This window comes from Triturus cristatus, chromosome 6 (genome assembly GCF_964204655.1).
Source record: "Triturus cristatus chromosome 6, aTriCri1.1, whole genome shotgun sequence".
NCBI classification, from domain to species: Eukaryota; Metazoa; Chordata; class Amphibia; order Caudata; family Salamandridae; genus Triturus; species Triturus cristatus.
In genome coordinates this window covers 909,107,880-909,124,429 of record NC_140589.1, presented here as the reverse complement: position 1 = coordinate 909,124,429, position 16,550 = coordinate 909,107,880, and the positions used below count along the sequence as shown (strand labels likewise).

The 16,550-nt window shown below is 43.0% G+C and overlaps 1 protein-coding gene across 1 annotated transcript in view; it reads left to right on the top strand.

Moving 5' to 3' along the window:
- The window catches only part of ENPP1 (ectonucleotide pyrophosphatase/phosphodiesterase 1), a 519,644-nt gene that overhangs the window by 102,507 nt on the left and 400,587 nt on the right, over positions 1–16,550 (top strand). Inside the window, exon 2 of the mRNA XM_085611568.1 lies at positions 3,155–3,227. Coding sequence (XP_085467694.1) covers positions 3,155–3,227 — 73 coding nt within the window. The remainder of the gene's footprint in view (positions 1–3,154; positions 3,228–16,550) is intronic.

The following is a 16,550-nucleotide window of genomic DNA, read 5'->3' as shown; positions in this document are numbered from 1 at the left end:
TTTTCTCTTCAACTTTGTTTTCCACATATCGTTCTGGCTTTCTGTATCTTCCTGAGAGTTTCCTCGTTATGTCGTAGAGTTAATTCCTGTTTCCATGGCTTCGTTCTTCCTGGGCTTCTGTGGCAAGGTCATCGAAGAATCTTCACTTGTCTGCTCTTAAGCTTATTCATTCCGTTCCTGTGCATATTTGAGGATGGTATATCGCTGGCATGGATTTATCTGTTACATCCATGCTTTCTTCAGCTTTAGTTTAAGCCTGGCCACAACAAGCTGAAGGCTTGACGCCACGTCCACTCCTTATCATTCTCCCATCCTGCAGGGAACTCCAACCATGTCTGCATTGCAAAGTCCTTCTGATCTGATTCTCTGTTGAATGGTCTGGTGACACACACTTTGCCTTGTGTATACTGTTTGTGGGAATACACTTCCACCTATCACCAATTTGTTCCGGGCACAGATTTCTGCAAGCCTTTCACCATTCTTTGTACCCAGTGTTGTCGTTTCCAATCTTGGCATTGAGGTCCCCTGTCAGTATGGTTATGTCTCTCTTGAGGCATTTCTACCGAATGGGCTGGAGTCTGTAGTAAAACTGCTCTTTTTATCTTCTTTGCTGTCATTTGTAGGTACTGGATAACATTCTTGTTGATCCTCTTTTTCTTTGTGCAGAAGGTCGCTGTGATGATTCTGGGACCGTCTGCTTCCCATTTAATCAGAGCGCTTTTGGCTGCTGGCGTTAGCATCAGTGCTACTCCCAGAGTATGTGGAATTTTTTTTTCCTCGTGTACAGAATGCAGGAGCATTCCTCCTGGAGCCAGTCTTTTCTGTCCGGACTGTGTCCGTCTGGTCTTGCTGATGCCAAGCAAGGTAATGTTGTATTTTTTTATCTCCGCTTCCACTTACGCTGTCTTGCCTGTCTCGTACCTGGTCCTCCCATTCCATGTCCTGATGATGATGGCCGTGGTAAAAAACAGGTGGATCGGCTTTGTGCCGACCAGAGATCTCTGATTTTCACCACAAAGTAACATAGCTCTTGGTGAAGTAAATTCCTCTATCCACATGTCCGGGTATTTCTTTTGGTCTTTTTGTTGTTTTTGTAGCATGGATTTTTTCACATTGTCGGGTAGCTATCCCCTATCATAACCCACCTCCTTTCACTGCTGGGCTTGTGACATGCCATGGTGGTGTTACTGGCCAGGGTGGAGGTCAAGTGAATATTCTAAGCAATATATTGCAGATGTCGGACAGTATGTTTACCGCACCTCAAAATGTGCAGGGGTAGGGAGTAGAAAAAAATTATGAAATCTGCACTAAATCTTATAATAATTGTTAAATAACAAAGTATGCATGTGCACATTGTTTGAGAAATTGGTGAAGATAATTAGGTTTATGTTTGCAATAATTGCTTTTGGGATGCCTATTGAGAGAGAACAGATTGTTGACAAGGAGCACAGTGCTCAAGCTGCACGTTGATATTCCAGCATCATTGGGACAAAGACAAGACTACCGTAACTCATCAAAAAAGAATTATCCAGAATTAGTCACAATAACAGTAAAGGGTTTGCAGCAAAGCCTTACTCTGCTTATCCAGTGGTTGAATCAATTACGGAATGAACGTGGTAGGGGAAATTCAATAAGAATTAGGAAATCCAGCGATTAGTTTTGGGTTATCCTCAAAAGCACCAACAAGAGCTTTCACCTCATTTGTCAGGTTTCTTGTTTGGAACGTTATAGCATGCCAAAATGATCACTTGTGACATCAGTTAAAATATGTTTGTTTATATTGTACACAGTCCTGGATCTCATTCCAAGGCTGTGGTTCTGAAACTTAGTTTGGTATTCTCAGAACCTTATATTCACCAGTGTACTATTAGCAAAGATTGATGAAAAACGTTCTTTAGGCCTGATTACTCTTTTCCAATTATTGACCATCTGCAACTTGGAAAGGATATCACAAATATTCTAGCTGAGGGGTCAGCGAGAGATACCTTTGTAGTGGAGTTAGTTAATCACCTCTTTGACTGTGATGGCTTCTGGGTAATTGGTAAAATCTGGGAAATCGAATTCTTGTTTGATATTTATATGTCCTAATTCTTGTTTTTGATTTTGTTTTTTCCCCATCAATACAATAAATCTCACAGTTTGCCTGTGTTCTTACAAAATGCAGCTGCAAGTTTTTGATCCTTCTTACAAGTTGGCCGGAGCTTTGCGCAAGTACTCGGGGGGGGGGGGGGCACAAAGGGGGTAAAGTAAAGCACTAGCCTGCACCCATAGATGGAGAGAAGAAGGAAGATCGTGGACTGTTAACATAATGAAGGGTTTGGGTTTGATAGGTAGTCATTCTAATTGATAACTCAAAACGAGTTATACCGTGCAGCCTCCAAAGACTTTCCGTCATCTGTCACCACGACAGCTGATCCTAAGATATCCAGAAGGGATTTATCAATGATGTGCCATATTTAAGATATGCACATGAGTATCTATATTAAACTAATTTATATAGTCTTCTGTTAAACTAAAAATCTAAAGTGGTTTTGGCCCTCCTAGGAACCGTGTAGACATCAGATTTACAGTAATGGCAGTTGAGCCTGGGCCAAAGACCAGGGCCGGCTTTAGGGCAGTGCGAGCGGTGCGGCCGCACTGGGTGCTGACTTGTGGAGGGGGCACTGATCTCCGGGGGTTGGGGCGCTGTGTTAAACAATGACTTATGATTGGAGAGATGAGAGGAACTTTTGCCCGGTGGTAGTGAGAGAATCCAAGGAGGCAGGCTTGGGGTGTGGGGGTGCCAAAAATGACTGTCTCACCGGGCGCCACCAGCACTAAAGCTAGCCCTCCCAAAGAAATAAGCACCCCCTTTTAGCTGTCTTCTAACGCCCATTCATGGGAGGGGGGCCATTTCTTCCTGGTTTTTATTAGAGCCCATGGCAACCTTGCAACGCTATTTACGGTACATTTGGGGCCCGCTTACCTAGGCTCTTAAGCACCTTTCTTGTTTCCTGCCTCAAAAATCATCTTGGAAAATAAATTTATAACACTCCTTGAAAAAACGACATTATCAAGCAGGAGAAGCAAGTATAACGTTTTGATGACGCATAATGCAAATTTGTGGAGACAAAGCTAAAAAAGTGAACTATTTTTTTTTCCCCTTTCATACTAGGTTCTGTGCGTTGGCATGCTAGCCACGGTCCTGGGATGCATATTTGGGTTAAAGCCCAGCTGTGCAAAAGAAGGTAATATGTTTGAATCTTTCTACTGTTTCGTATGCAAACCATCCTTCATGAAGTCGTTGTGTGTATTTGGTAATCCGAGTGATATCCATTTCTAATGTTTTACCACACAGGGGGAGGATGTGTACGTTCAAGAGTAAAGGGAACACGTTTGAGACTTCCTTTCACTGGACTGCTTTTGTGAAGCACTTGGTCACCATCCTTTTATCAAAAGTATGTTTATTAGCATTTCGTCACATCATGCATCACAGATGTACAGGAATAGCATCAGGATAAATGCAAAGGCGTGGCAGTCATATACAAGCAAAGAGTGATGATCGTTATTAGCCATATACCCCCCGCCAATACCCCAAGGAGATCTATAAGAATAGGCAAGTTTCCATTAATGCAGGGGCAGGGGGCAGTCTTGTACTGGGGCACCCCCTGTCATTTACCCTTCTTCTCATGTGACGGTGTAAACTCAAAGCCTTCCAACTGAGAAGGTGTCCATCAAAGAAGTGCAATCCCCGAGTTAAAACTCCCCGGGTATATGGAAGAGAACAAAGAAAAGCAAAAGGAGCCCCCCCTCCCATCCAACCCAACCCAATACTGGTGGCGGCTACCCAACTACAACTTAGGTTCAAGGCAGTGTATTTTGACAGAAGTTAAAATTGGAACAGATGCATATCTCTGATTGAAACAGGGCAGACTGCTAATGGCGATCCCCTTGTGAGGAAGGTAACCAGTGGACCCCAGCGATATTCAAAGTTTTCATAGTCATCTCTGAATAAGTCTGCCATCCTTTCAAGGCATAATAATTTCCAAATTATTCAATCAAAAAAGGAGCTAGAGAGGGGAAACGTGCCAGAACGCCCTCCAATCAACAATAGTTTCAACACAAAAAGTACTGGCACACTGTAGCAAATATTTATTTTTGTTCTGGAATGGGTGGAGGGAGTGTGCTTTATCACAAACCACCAACGCTCATTATATTATATGGTATCACCCCATTCAGAATGCTACAAAAATTAAAAATTGTGTAAGTCAGTAAAGAAAGAATGGAAGAAATGTGAAGTCAGTCCACAGATTGATAAACTCTACACAAACCCTCAATGATGAAGAGGTGAAAAAATGTGTAAAGAGAGAGAGAGTACCTCACGTGCGCACCACCAGAGGAGCTACTGGTTGGTTCCCACCAGCTTGCCCACGTCTATTTCATCATTGGTAACTCTCTCTCAAGAAAAAAGTGTGCAGTGTCCAGTGAAAAAACACATAACACAAGACGGTGTAGTGTGAAAACAAAGAAACACACAAACTGTGCGAACAAAGACAGTAAAAAAGGAGGGGGTTTTAGACTCTCAAATAAATATTTATTCTGGTTAGGAGTCTATCCCACTGTTTAAAAACACAGCATGTTGCATACCTTAGTAATGACGGCCAACATGTTTCATTGCCAGTTGATTTGTGGCAAATTCATCAGGGCAAGAAGAGGTCAAAGATCACCTTCTCTGGACACACACCTTTAAAACGGACTGACAAACACAAAAAGACAACATACAGCTTGATTAGCTCAACGGGAGATATATTCACTGTGCATCCCAGAGATGGTTAGGATTATGAGCTCAGATCCATTACCTAGTTGGGGCTATGGGCCCACATACCAGCCACCAACCAGTCGCAGGGGCGTTCTAACCTTTTTACTTTCGCCTTCCTGCTCTGCAAAGCACGACCGTAGTTAGTGCCTGCACCTGTGAAAAAAATATATATATTGATCATATATACCTAACAAGGCACGATCCCTGATATATTGTCATTTATTGCTCCTGAAGCTCTCATAGATGCTTCACCTAACGGGTTGAAAGTTCTACTCGACCGCGCACACTGGCGGCGATTCACCCATTTATATCCTGTGCCTCAAGGAGACCCAACTCGTTACTAGATATTCCTATACCCCCGAGCTGGCTTAAAAACATCCCTCCAACTCGTGCCATGCTTACAATAAGCTCGGGTTCTACATACCGCAACATCCACGCATCGATCGAAAATACGGGCAGCATTCTCACAGCGGCTCGTGTACCCCCAGCTTACCCTGTAACTTTACACCCAGGCGGTAACTCAGCACTGGAACGGGTTACAGCCCGCCCGTGTCTGTTTTCAACACATCTCTAGCCCCATCTCGCGAGACTCCACGGTTTCCCGTCTTGTGTCTATGTGCTCATAGGAAATGCGGCGGCCATCTTAGAGTTGTATCAGGTCCTATTTACAGATAGTGCAGACCTTGTTGAAAAAATAATTCCCAGACACAGGAGGGTCATTGAGGGTGCGCCTTTTGACCTTCCAGCTCACCCGCATATAGCGGGTTAAATACTCATATGCTAAGGACATATTCCTTATAAATACCAATATCGACCATAGGATGAAAAAACGGGGCAGCCATCTTAACAGTATGTTGGGTGTAGGAAAATGTATTCAGCTCATGTTTCTTCCAATCAAGTGTACTCCAGACTGCAAAACACAGCTCACTCACAGGTTAGAGGACGAGATCGGGGGCACCATAATATACTACAAAAGGCGGCCTCGACAATCAAAAGAGACTTATCCCTAGGGCCCAGAGGAGACCACATAGGAGAAAACATAGACCCCAAATTAATCACATCAGATCATAAGGCTAGACCTTTTATGTGTTAGGCTACGCTTGACATGCCAAACATAGAACGTCAGGGATTGGCGCAGGTAGTGGGGTCATATTTGCATGATGATATACTAGACTTACAAATGACCACCTATCTGCTCACTTTGTTCCACTCAATTTGGTCATTAAGACCAATAGTATCCCCCTTCTCTGAGTAGATCCAGCGAGCTTCCTTCACAGCCAATCTTTTGTCTATTTCGCCAATGTCGCCAAAAACTTTCTCTTGAATGACCCACTTTAAATATTTAAAGTGATGTTGCTGGTCTCGATAGTGTTGTACCAAGCGTGTAGTGAGCTTGCCGGCCCTGATCGTGCTCAGATGTTCCTGTATGCGTACCTTGACCTTTCTAGATGTTAGACCAATATAATGTAAGCCACATGGGCATGTCAGTCTGTATATTACATGGCATGTATTGCAATTGGTAAACTGACGGAGAAACCAGGTTCTCCCACTACCTAGTATAATTTCAGTTGTTTTCTCCGTCAGTCCACACACTGAGCAACTACCACAGGGATGATGTCCCGGGGGAAGGCTTACATTCTTCTTACCATGAACAGGTCTCGTGTGCACCAGTCTGTCTTTCAAGTTTTGCGTCCTTTTAAACGCAAATCTGGGCTGGGGCATCTGAAAGTCACTAGTTGATAGCAGTGACCAGTGTCTCTTGATTATTTGTCTGATCTTGTTAGACAAAGGGTCAAACGTCAGGACTACTGGCAAGCTCTCCCTTGCTTCCTTTTTGTTCCTCTCAAGCAGGGCCTCCCTAGGTGTATTGTGCGCCCTTTTACGAGCTCTAGTGATGATTCTCTTAGGGTAAGCACGTTGTGCCAATTTCATGCTCAAAACTTCTGATTGATGCAGGTAGTCTGTTGTAGAAGAACAATTTCTGCGATATCTCAGAAACTGGCCAACCGGGAGGTTATCCCTTAGAGCTCTAGGGTGGTACGACTGGTAATGCAATAAGGAGTTTTTGTCAGTAGGCTTATGATGAACGCTGGTGCTGAGTCTATCATTAACCACAATGATGTCAAGATCAAGGTACGTTGCCGTTGCTCTACTGAACTGCCAGGTGAAATTTAAACAGGTGTCGAGCGAGTTTAGCCATTCCAGAAATTCACAAAGGCGTTGTTGAGTGCCCGTCCAAATACATAGAACATCGTCTATATATCTCTTCCAGAGGCAAATATGCCCCTGGAAGGGATTGGAAGAATGGTCCAGGTAAGGTTCCTCGAATTGGCCGACATAAATACATGCCAGGCTCGGCGCAAAGGTAGCGCCCATAGATGTCCCAGAGGTTTGTAAATACAGGGCATCTTTGTGACAGAAGTAGTTTCGAGTAAGGGCCAACTCCACACATTGCATAACAAAAGACTGGGGAGTGTCGTAGAACCACTCTTGAGCCCCCAGGGCGCGAGCTGCTGCCACCAGCGTCGCGTCCTGGGGTATGCTAGTATACAAGGACTCGATGTCGATAGTCAAAGTCCATTTCGTTGATGATGTTCAGGATGTCAGTCGTATCCTGAACATATGACCGTTGGGTGATTACAGACTCCCTGAGGAAGAAATCAGCAAACTGTGAAAGGGGCTCAAGTACCGAGGAGATTCCCGACACAATCGGGCGGCCAGGGGGTGGACGCTGGGCCTTATGGATCTTCGGCAGAACATAGAATGCCGGTATCCTGGGGTTGACGTTGACAAGGAACTCTGCCTCTTTAGCAGTGATCCATTTCTTCTCCCGCGCCTGTGCCACAATGATGGTAATCTGTTGTAGCAATTCAGCCGTGGGGTCACGTGCAAGAGGACAGTAGTTCCTCCTGTCACTCAACAACCTCAGAACTTCCGCCTCGTAGTCGCTGGTATTCATAAGAACCACAGCGCCCCCTTTATCAGCAGATTTGATGGTCAGTGCAGCGTTATCCTGCAATGATTTTACTGCAGCCCAATCCAATTTGCTCATGTTATTAAAAGTGTTGATCTGTTGAGATTCCTCAAGTAATTTAATCTCATTCAAAACCTTATTCTCAAAAACTGCCACCTCAGGGCCCACTGAGGGATCGTGCCTTGTTAGGTATATATGATCAATATATATATTTTTTTCACAGGTGCAGGCACTAACTACGGTCGTGCTTTGCAGAGCAGGAAGGCGAAAGTAAAAAGGTTAGAACGCCCCTGCGACTGGTTGGTGGCTGGTATGTGGGCCCATAGCCCCAACTAGGTAATGGATCTGAGCTCATAATCCTAACCATCTCTGGGATGCACAGTGAATATATCTCCCGTTGAGCTAATCAAGCTGTATGTTGTCTTTTTGTGTTTGTCAGTCCGTTTTAAAGGTGTGTGTCCAGAGAAGGTGATCTTTGACCCCTTCTTGCCCTGATGAATTTGCCACAAATCAACTGGCAATGAAACATGTTGGCCGTCATTACTAAGGTATGCAACATGCTGTGTTTTTAAACAGTGGGATAGACTCCTAACCAGAATAAATAATTATTTGAGAGTCTAAAACCCCCTCCTTTTTTACTGTCTTTGTTCGCACAGTTTGTGTGTTTCTTTGTTTTCACACTACACCGTCTTGTGTTATGTGTTTTTTCACTGGACACTGCACACTTTTTTCTTGAGAGAGAGTTACCAATGATGAAATAGACGTGGGCAAGCTGGTGAGAACCAACCAGTAGCTCCTCTGGTGGTGCGCACGTGAGGTACTCTCTCTCTCTTTACACATTTTTTCACCTCTTCATCATTGAGGGTTTGTGTAGAGTTTATCAATCTGTGGACTGACTTCACATTTCTTCCATTCTTTCTTTACTGACTTACACAATTTTTAATTTTTGTAGCATTCTGAATGTGGTGATACCATATAATATAATGAGCGTTGGTGGTTTGTGATAAAGCACACTCCCTCCACCCATTCCAGAACAAAAATAAATATTTGCTACAGTGTGCCAGTACTTTTTGTGTTGAAAATAATAATTTCCAAAGCCTGGAGTGCCATAGTGAGATAGCTGGGGCCTCTGTCTTCTTCCAGGCGACCGCAATTGCTACCTTCGCCGCCCCAATGCAAGTCCACGTTATGGCCTTGTCTGCCTTGGTTTGGTATTTGAGTGAGGGGTCGCAAAGGCCCAGGAGAACTTCTGCCATAGTAGTTGGGATCGGGTAGCCCAACATGTCTTTAATCTGTGCAAGAATTTCCTCCAAAAAGGGTTGGGTCACTGGGCAATCCCACCAAATAGGTTGACAATCCCCCAGCAGTCCGCAGCCCCTCCAGCACCTATCTGATGAATTGGGGAATATTTTTTTTAGCTTGGCATGATACAGGTACCAGTCCTTCATAGTTTTGTCACCATCCTTTTATTCTCATACACATCAGGGTTAGAGAGATGCTTGAGGCGTAGAGATACAGACCACCCATTAACATTAGGGCTGGGAATCTGATGTGTTTTGGTAAAACATGTATAACGTGTTCGTAAGAAATGTGGAATAACATGATAAAACTGTGTTTGGGACTTTTTGGCCCTTATTGCAGCTTGCACACATTTTTACACAAGTAAATACCACGAGTGGCAAGTTAAAAGCCGGAGGAATCACAGTTAGTGGTCCTCTCCTGATGAAGTGTTAAAATGCATAGTAATAAGCTTGGACTTTTAGAAATTTTACAGTGAATGATTTCCAGGGCTACTCCGATTTACAAAATGTATTCATATAAATCATGTGGAACTGAATCATTTAAATACGGTGATTATATAATCTCTTCCTAGTGCCTTTCACAGGAGTAAATAGGCATGTATATGTTTCCAGACATAGAAACTGACACTAATAGTAACGTAACTGCCCTGCCCACTTAAGTCTCTAAGGTGGCTCATCCTGAAACACTACCCCGCCACTGACATTACTTTTACAACAGGAGAAATGTTCCAAGCTAGCACGTTTTTCACTGTTATAAGTGCTCTTTGCAGGTAAAAAAATAGATCCCCAAATTGTGATTCCGTTAATGTAGAATGTGTGCTACTATTTTTTTTATACCCTTAATAAAGTTTGAGAGTAAGGCCCACTTTAACTAATGCTGTGCAATAAATCGGCTTATGTGAAATCTAATAGGTTAGGTTTTAACCTCATCTTTCACTCCCACCATAGCTAGGAGTCAGCCAGTTGGATTAGTTTTTTAATATAGTCCTCACATGTTTTACAACTTGGTTCAAAACATGATGTTTTTTCACCTGCCCCAAATTATGTGAAATAACTCACTGTGTTTCAGAGTTTCTTTTGCAAAAGTGATCAAAGGAAAAGTGTTAATTTGTTTTATGTGCACTTGATACCTCTGTGGATTGAGGAATCGCTCTTTAGCTGGATAGGGACACTGAGGCGTGGGCTAGCAGCTACGCCCAAAATGTCCCTCTGTAGTTTATATTGCCAGTGATTTTACATGCTAGATATCTTGTTTCTGTGTCTCATACTGGCTCTTAATGCCTTTTATGTATGAAAGAATTGTCTGACTGTCCCAGGACAATTATACAAAGACAGGTGTGCACCCATGAATGCATGCATGCACATGCATATTTGATTCATTTTCTTTCCAAATTAAAAGCTCCAAATTCGGTTGTCTCCCACCTGTTCCCATAATCTGAAGCCAGGTTTATGGTATGCAAGATGATCAGAGAGAGTTCACTCATTTGTGTGAATACCTTTTCATCGATCCTGTCAATATTTTTAGGCCTTATCTAGCAACAAAGAGGCCTTGTCTATGCAATATAGACGTAGAGTGTCAGTGAGTCCAACCCTTACTGATAACTGTATAGCTCTCTTCTCCATTCAAATATGGCCTAAGTGTATACGCACACTCACGCAGCAGCCATGTTTGAATGATTTTTCTTTTTCTTCAAGTAAAATCCTCCCAAGATGGTCGCCGTGTGTGTGCTTGCAAATGTGGTGGCCATATTGAAAGGATATTTAGTTAAAGTAAATGAGAAAACATTCAAACATGGCAGCCATACATGTGCACATCTGACCAGTTGCCATCTTTCAATGGCTTTTATATTGACTTGAGAAAACCATTTGAAGATGGCCACTGCACTTGCAATTGCACACAGCGCACAGCTTGATATGATTTTTCTTAAAAATAAATAAAATCATTCCAAGCTGGGTGCTATACATGTAAGCCTTGCAGCAATCTTCAAAGTATTTGTAATGAAACAGAAGAAAAATTAGTTAAAGAAAGGCTTCATGCATGTGACAACCATCTTGAAAGGATTTTTCTTGAAGAAGAAATACATCATTCAAAGATAGCCACTGTGCATTGGAATGCATAGTTGGTGGCCATCTGTCAATCAATTTTATGGCAAGGCACGGAGGCCAATAGTATGCATATCTCTTTAATTGCCAACTCACAGCAGCAACAGCAAACAATGTAAAAGAACTTAGAATAGTAAGCTTAAAACACTATGGTCCATATAATCCAGTGTGAGGCAGCCATCTTCCTTCTTTTGTTGCTGCTCACAGCTGCGATAAATTTGCCCTTTTTGCGCTTACTTGTCTGTTTGAATGAAGTTGTAATGATCTAATCTGTGTGAATGGGTTTGTATTTTAGCGTGTTTTAACATAATTCTTTGTATTGTAAGATTGTTTTATGTTTGGTTTATAATTATATTCAAATGCATTTTGTTTTCACATGAGATAACTTTAGCTTTAGAGATGTTACCTTAATCTTCCACGACACGCGTTTTTAGTGTAATCTGTCGAGGAAGGAAATTGTTACAATTATTAAGCTCTTACAATTGGAGCGCGGGCGACTGTTGCTCTGCGCTTGCTGTCATTGCGTTTCATTTATACTGGAACTCATGCGCATTGATTAGATTTAAGATTAGGCTTAAGGTTGTTTATACAGCTGATGCGGGATACCGTTACTCGCAAACTAGTTTTTTTATTTAAAGCAATATTTAGCTTCTCAGAACGATTCAGCAGAGCGCGTGAGGGAATCAGTCTCCTCCCATCGCGCGCTGATCGGTTTAACATCGGCGCGTGAGGAAACAGTTACCTCCCGCCGCGCAGTGACTGATTAGCATCAGGCGCGTGAAGGGAAACTTTTCGGGGTGATTTTAAACGAAATAGTGTAAGGAAAATTGTTGAATGTGATATAACACAGATGAGGGAATAAAATATATAGCTCAAATTACTCACTTCTATTTCTGTGCTTCACAAAGTGAAGTTTTAATATCTAAGGGACACCGTACTTGCATCACATGATGCGTCGGCCATTTTGGATTGAGCTAAGCAATGATTTGATTATGGAGAATTGGCAGCCGTCTTTTGGACAAGCAAAAGTGGCAGAAGTCTGTTTTTTCTAGTCACACTGAGGAGGTGAACAGGGAAACTGTCATCTGGAGTTCATCTGAGGCTATCTCGAGAATTTTGGTGATTTTTGGTGAATTTAGAAAGGTGATTTTTTGGTGGTGTGCTTTAAGGCTTGCCAGGGGTTGTATCTTAATTTGAAAGGCTTTTCTTTGGTATTATTGAGCAGGATAATGGAAATGGAGATACAGTTGAGCTCAAGGTTAAGGAGTGTGTAGATAAGGCAGTATCTGCCCTGGCATCTCAACTTGGTAAGAAGTTGGATGACTGTATAGATAAGTTAGAGGGCAGATTTAATAAGAATGAACGTAATGAGGAACAGTTCTGGTCTGTTAAAGAGGTAATGTATGGGTCCACAGCTTGTGGAAGTGGTATGAAGGTTAGCCAGAAGAGAAAACATCTAGCAATAGAAAGAGAGAGAAAAAGAAAAGGGGTCTTTATGTTGATAGGCAAAGCGAAAACAACTCGTAAAGAGTTAAAGGAAAAGGCTATAAAAACCACTAAAGGGGGATCGCAGACCATTGTCTGCGATGAGTCCTCAAGCAGTGGGGACATCATTATTTCATGTTCCTCAGATTTTGAATCCTCTGATGAAGAGGAGATTAAAAGAAAGAAGATTAAAAAAGAGACAGAGGAAGGTTCATTGGATCAGGTTATGGATCCATTAGGGGAGCTCATGTTTGACCCGAATACAATTCAGCATTCACTCTCTCCGCAGTGGGTACCTGCAAAACATGTTGCTCAATATGTTGAATTTTGGATCAGAAAGGAAATGCCAAAAGAGGTCTGGACCAGACTGAGGTCAGAGTGCCCTAGACCTTCTCTGGCAAATAAGGTTGCGTTTATGCCAGAGCTTGATGCTAAAATGTTGACCTTCCTAAACAAATTTGGTAGAGATCTGAGAAGGGTTCTAGATAAAGGGTTAAAGGGGTGCCAAGACCGCCTCCTTGACGTGTTTGGTCCGTTAACCAATATTTTTGACTTATGCTAGTAAGCATACTTGCAAGAAGGTGTTGTAAATACTGAGAAACTGCGGCAGTGTATTAAAAGGGCCGTTGTTTGTTGGGCAATGCTAACGCTTCCTTGTTTACTGAATGAAGAAAAAGTTTGCTAATGAAAATTGACCCTAAGTTGGCGGAGCTTGCTTGTAAAGAGTCGGGTCACCATGCAAATGGTATGCTTTTTGGTGAAGAGTTTAAGGCGCTGGCTAGATATGCAAGGGCATTTAACTCTATTCAAAAAGTCCAAAAGGACATAAGAAAGGTTTTTGGAATGGCCGGGAGAATGCGGGGCCGATTCCCTGGCCACGGTATTAGAATTTCCAGAGGCTACTTCTCCAGAGGTTGTTTCAGATCTGGAGGATTTCAAGCAGGATCCTATTCTCCAGGATTCTACCCTCAGAGATAAAGAGGGGGTAGAGGTCGCTACAGAGGCGAGAGAAGAACAAGGTTTCAAGGTATGTTTGGAAAAAGACCCTTCGTCTATTCAAGTAAAGGTGGGTGGCAGGCTCGCACTCTTTTTAGACAGGTGGAGCGAGATCATCTCAGAACCTTGGGTCTTACAGACTGTATCTGGTTACAAAATAGACTTTGTTGCAAATCCGATTCAGGTAAGAAGACCACCTCTTCTAAGATTCGGAAAGAGCAAGCGGATTTAGTAAGTGAAGAGGTTCTAGAGTTGGAAAAGAAAGGTGCCATAGAGAGAGCAGACCATTCTTTCATTGGGTTCGAGAGCAATCTTTTTCTTGTGGAAAAGAAAGACAAGATTATGAGGCCAGTTATAAATCTGAAGGATCTGAACAATTGGGTAGAATACAACCATTTAAAGATGGAAGGTATTCATATGCTGAGAGATATTCTGAGGAAGTGAGATTGGTTGACTCTCCTTGATTTGAAAGATACCTGACTATTCCTGTTTGTGTAGAACTAAAATTTCAATGGCAAGGGACTATGTGGAGATTCAAGAGCCTCCCCTTTGGTTTGACATCTGCCCCTTGGTGTTTCAACCAAAGATGATGTGTTCCATAGCGGCATGGTTACGATCAAGGGGGATAAGGTTGATCATTTATTTGGACGACATTCTTATTATGTCAGAGAGCAGGGAACAAGCTCAGGAACATACAAGTTTAGTGGTCAGTGTAATAGAGGATTTGGGCTTCGTAGTGAACAGGAAGAAATCTTGTTTGGTTGCCAGTCAGGAGACTGTTTTCCTGGGCTTTCAGATTTGGACCTTGGATTGTGTCTTGAGGTTACCAATGGAGAAGGTCAGGAAAATTTGCATTGAAGTGCGAAAGGTTCTAGGGAGCGAATGGGTTGATTTGAGGCCGGTAGCGAGAGTTATAGGACTTCTTACAGCTTCCATTCAGGTAGTTTTCCCGGATCCCTTACATTATCGAGCGCTTCAGAGACTGAGGACCTTGTATCTGCACTAAGGGGTAAGCTACTATCAGAGAGTTCGGATAGATGCAGAGGCGCAGGAGGAGCTAGCGTGGTGGTTGGAAAATCTCGAGGCATGGAATGGAAGGGCAATCTTTGGACCAAGCCCAGACATGATTATAGAATCAGATGCCAGCCTTCAGGGTTGGGGAGCCAGGTGTGGCTCATTGACTACTGGAGGAAAGTGGACGGGTCAGGAGAGAAAGATGCATATCAACTACCTGGAGTTGTTGGCGTGTTCCTTTGCGGTGAAGAGTTTTGCAAGGCATCAGGTCAAATGTTGTGTTCTCTTAAAGATGGACAACATTTCAGAAGTGAGATATGTGAACAAATTAGGGGATCCTCGTTCGAAGGCTTTAGCAGACTTGGCAAGAGAGTTTTGGCATTTTTGTCTGAGCAGAAACATTATGATTCTAGCTCAATACTTGCCGGGGGTGAGCAATTCCATTGCGGATTGGAACTCAAGGCAACTGAGGGACTTTAGTGATTGGAGACTAGACAGGGAAATGTTCTTATCTTTGGACAGGAAATGGGGCCCTTTGGGTTTGATCTTTTTGCGAACAGAGTAAATGCTCAAATTCACAGTTTTTACAGCTGGAGGCCGGACCCAGCTGCAGAGGCGGTGGGCGCTTTTCTGCAGATTTGGAACGGATCTCGTTGTTACGCGTTCCCTCTCTTTTCTCTGATTCAGAGGGTTTTGTTGAAGGTGAAAAAGGAAAGGGCAGAGATAGTCTTAGTAACCTCGTTTTGGACCTTTCAAGTTGGTGTCCAGATGTTATGGAAATGTTGTTTGCCGACCCGGTACTTCTGCTGAATGTGCCGGAGTTGCTAACCAACGCTTCAGGAGATTTTCACAACTTGGTTCTTCAGGGTCATTTAAGGCTTATGGCTTGGTTGATTTCGGGAGAACCTGGCAAATGTCGGGCTTATCTTCGGAAGCTTCAAAGCTCATTAAAGAGTCATGGGCACCAGGGACCTCAAAGGCATATAGGTTGGCCTGGGGGAGATGGGTTCGTTGGTGTGCTTCGAGGAGTCTGGATCCAGTATCAGCTCCTATAGTGGAATTAGTAATTACTTATCTGAGGTTTTTCATGATGGAAAATCCTATAGTACTGTTATTATTGGAAGGTCGGCTATATCAGCAGGTCATGATTTAGTGGATAGCATACCTATCAGTCAACATGACGTAATCAGGAGACGTGTGAGAATTAAGGCTCCTCCGGGATCTAAATATTCTTCCCTTTGGGATGTGGATGTTGATTTGAAAGAGCTGATGAGTTGGAGCGAGAACGAGTTTCTAAGTCTTAGGGATCTTTCGTTGAAATTGGTTATGTTGTTGTGTCTGATTTCTTTCAGGAGGGTTTGGGACGTTAAGGCTTTAGAATATACTGGGCGTAGGTTTGTACCAGAGGGTGTTTGTTTCTGTATATCCAAAAGAACAAAGACTATGTCAAGAACGATTTTCTACCCTAACTTTGATGAATGTAGGAAGCTTTGCGTAGTGAGATGTTTATGTGAGTATGAGAGAAGGACTGAATGTCTGAGAGACAGTGCGGATTCACAGTTGATAGTTTCTTATAAAAACCCCCGCAAGGCTGTCTCCTCTCCTACCTTGGCTCGTTGGGTCAAGGAGGTCAGGAATAGGGTGGGGATTGATTTAGCTAAAGTGGACGCTCACTCTGTTAGAGGGGCCATGGCTTCTAAGGCTTTTTATCCTGGGTGGGGGTTTATCAGCTATTTTGGCAGCGGCTGATTGGTCTTCTGACTCTGTTTTCAAGAAATTTCATTTTAAGCTTGTGGATTGTCCAGTAGGGAATATTATGGCAAGGCTTTGAACATGCATAATATTGGCCTCCATGCCTTGCCATAAAATTCAGATTTTC